General features: G+C 38.3%; 1 protein-coding gene across 1 annotated transcript; it reads left to right on the top strand.

The window, feature by feature from the left end:
- Nucleotides 1–1058: 1058 nt before the first annotated feature.
- LOC132564862 (uncharacterized) lies at nt 1059–3026 on the top strand. The gene has a single exon (XM_060229479.1). The coding sequence runs from the start codon at nt 1059–1061 to the stop codon at nt 3024–3026; it is 1968 nt and encodes a 655-aa protein (XP_060085462.1).
- Nucleotides 3027–3239: the final 213 nt, after the last annotated feature.

The raw sequence follows: 3239 nt of genomic DNA, 5'->3' as shown, positions 1-3239 counted from the left end.
CTGGTATATATATATGGTGGCGTGTGTGTATGTACTGGTATATATATGGTGGTATATGTGTATGTACTGGTATACTTATGGTGGTATGTGTGTATGTACTGGTATAGTATGGTATAGCATAGACTAAAACAATGAACAGTTAAATGTCAGAGGAAGATATACTTTCCTTCTGGACCAGATCACAACATATTAAATTATGTCCATGTATATTTATATTATCGTTTATGTTTTGAATTGATCTTCATGCGTTGGAGGAAATAAAGAAATTCAATTCAATTCAATTCAATTCAATATATATGTGGTATGTGTATGTACTGGTATATATATGATGGTATGTGTGTATGTACTGGTATATATATGGTGGTATGTGTATGTACTGGTATATATATGGTGGTATGTGTGTATGTACTGGTATATATAAGGTGGTATGTGTGTATGTACTGGTATATATATGGTGGTATGTGTGTATGTACTGGTATATATATGGTGGAATGTGTGTATGTACTGGTATATATATGGTGGTATGTGTATGTACTGATATATATATGGTGGAATGTGTGTATGTACTGGTATATATATGTGGTGGTATGTGTATGTACTGGTATATATATGGTGGTATGTGTGTATGTACTGGTATATATATGGTGGTATGTGTGTATGTGCTAGTATATATATGGTGGTATGTGTATGTACTGGTATATATTTTGTGGTATGTGTGTATGTACTGGTATATATATGGTTGTATATGTGTAGTAGTGTCGCTGGCGACATGACGATTATACTTACAAGAGGACGGGGATGCGGGAATGATTAAACGCCAGAATTACTGTTGAACATTGATATGACATTTTATCCTAGAGAATACGGAAGAAAATTTATGTGATAGTACCTCAGTTGACGTCTAAGCGTATTTGTTTATAGCTGACCGTGATTCATTAATATAAAACAAAACGATGTATGAAATGTATGCTGTACTTACCGTAACATATCTTTTCAAATTGATTCCATTTTCTCTCTTACGTTTTCAGATAAATAACCAAAGTGTGACAACATATATGATGGCAGAAGGTGGTCCCTCTCCAGACTCTCATGCGTTTGACGTCACGCAACCTGTCCACCCGGAATCTCAATTCCTAGAATGTCCTATCTGTCTTGAGCAGCTACGTCAGCCCCGGTCACTACCTTGTCACCATTCTTTTTGTGAGGAATGTCTGAGCAGTTACATTGTTAGTGAGGTGTCGGTGAAGAGTGATACGGTAATCTCTTTTACTTGCCCTGTATGTAGGAAATTAACACACCCCTTAGACGCCTCCGAGAACAAAGAAAAATGGGCAAAGCAGTTTCCTATTGACAGCGTTGCCATGGATATGATACAAATAAGAAACAAACACACAGAAACATATTTCTGTATGCCATGTCAGAAGACGAAGGATGACAACGTACCAGCTAAATTTTGGTGTAAAACTATTGACTGTTTGCTCTGTGAGACTTGCAGAATAAATTTCCATGACGTCATACACACGAACTGTGATGTCATAGATGTAGAAACATCACGTAATTTCCCACTGAGACAGCAAACATTTGATAAAAGATGCAACAAACACAATAAAAAAATATCTTACTATTGTGAGGATCACAAGTCTCTCGGCTGTAGTAAATGCATAACAGTTGATCATAGGAAATGTGAAGAAGTGACAACGACAGAAGGTTACTGCGAGAAACTGAACCGTAACTCCGGGCTTGAAAATAGGAAGACATGTCTACAAGAAGCAGCTGTAGCTCTGGAATCAGTGATCAATGACTTTAATGCACAGCTACAGACTATTGCTGACGACAAAGATTTAGCATTGAAAAGCATCGACGACCTCCAGGAGCGGCTGGAGAAGCGTATCAGAGAAACGAAGAAGGAAATCACAGATGATTTGATCATGATTTATAAAAAGGAGAAAGAAAAACTAAAGGTTTCAAGTCAGAAATGTGAACGACTGAAAGTCGCTATACAGAATACATTGGAATTGTCTGTTACAGCCCTGCAGAGGAAAGATCACATGGGCACCCTCCTGTTATATCAGAGAGGTGAGACGGAGTTAAATGCTCGGAGAGATTTATTGAAAGAAGTCAGGATGTCAGTTTCAACTATCAATATCCGACATGAAGCTGATTCGTCTATGACTGGTATAGACTTTGGTGATATTGTTGTCCGAAAACAACGAAGACATTTTAAAAATGTTCCAACTCTTTCCAAACCGTTGTCAGAATGTGACGTGAAAGAAGTCAGAAAAATCGGCATAGGATACCGAACCGACAAGTTTATAGCCAATGCTCGTGGAGTTGTGTTCATCACTGATGGTATTGTGGTGGGAGATAATAGTAATAGAAAGCTCAAATTAATCAACACAGAGGGAGATATCGTGGATGAGTTGAAGCTGAATGGACGTCCTTGTGATCTGTGTATGGTAGATAATACCACCGTGGCAGCCGCTGTAGATGGTCCACATGGGATACATATAGTTACTGTCACACCTTCTAAACTTAGATTGTCACATGCAGTAAAAACAGGAAAACCATGCCACGGTATCGCATACAGAGATGGAGAATTCGTCGTAAGTTTGGGTTCCGAAATAAGCAGTGTGACGAAAGACGGCATATTAAACTCTTTATACAAATTTAGTAACCATGTCTTTGCTTTGTCTTATGATTGTGTGACAGGTAATCTCTTCATACCTGAGAACACAGGTACCACTGGCAATACGGCTGTTGGTCGATTGACTTCAAACAACAAATACGGAGATTTTTTAAAGGTTGGTTTAGTGAAGGATGCGTATGGAGTAGACGTCGACATGGAAGGTAACGTTTATGTATGTGGTCAGGATTCGAACAATATAGTACAAATATCTGAGGACGGGATAAATGTCCGAGAACTGTTAACGAAAGAGCACGGTATACGGCCACTATCAATAGCTGTCTGTGGTGACAGATTTGTGGTAACACAGAGTAGTTTCATCCATTTATTTCAGTTGCAGTGATGAGCATCCTTTCAGTGTCAGCGATCTCAATATTTTGACCTCTAGGAGCGACTAGATAAGTGTATCAGAGAAATGAAGAAGGAAAGCACAGACGATTTGATCAAGACTTATAAAAAGGAAAAAAAACATGAAGGTCAATATCTGACATGAAGCTGATTCGTCTATGACAGGAAAAGACTTTTGTAATATTGTTGTCCGAAAGCACCGAAGACA

Source organism: Ylistrum balloti, unplaced genomic scaffold (genome assembly GCF_031769215.1).
Source record: "Ylistrum balloti isolate Yb309-2 unplaced genomic scaffold, AGI_CSIRO_Ybal_v1 Utg373084, whole genome shotgun sequence".
NCBI lineage: Eukaryota > Metazoa > Mollusca > Bivalvia > Pectinida > Pectinidae > Ylistrum > Ylistrum balloti.
The sequence above is the reverse complement of the archived record's forward strand: the minus strand, read 5'-3'. Positions and strand labels throughout refer to the sequence as shown.

Bases quoted from the DNA above. Each gene is read 5' to 3' on its own strand.
- LOC132564862 (XM_060229479.1), top strand. From the start codon at position 1,059: ATGGCAGAAGGTGGTCCCTCTCCAGACTCTCATGCGTTTGACGTCACG.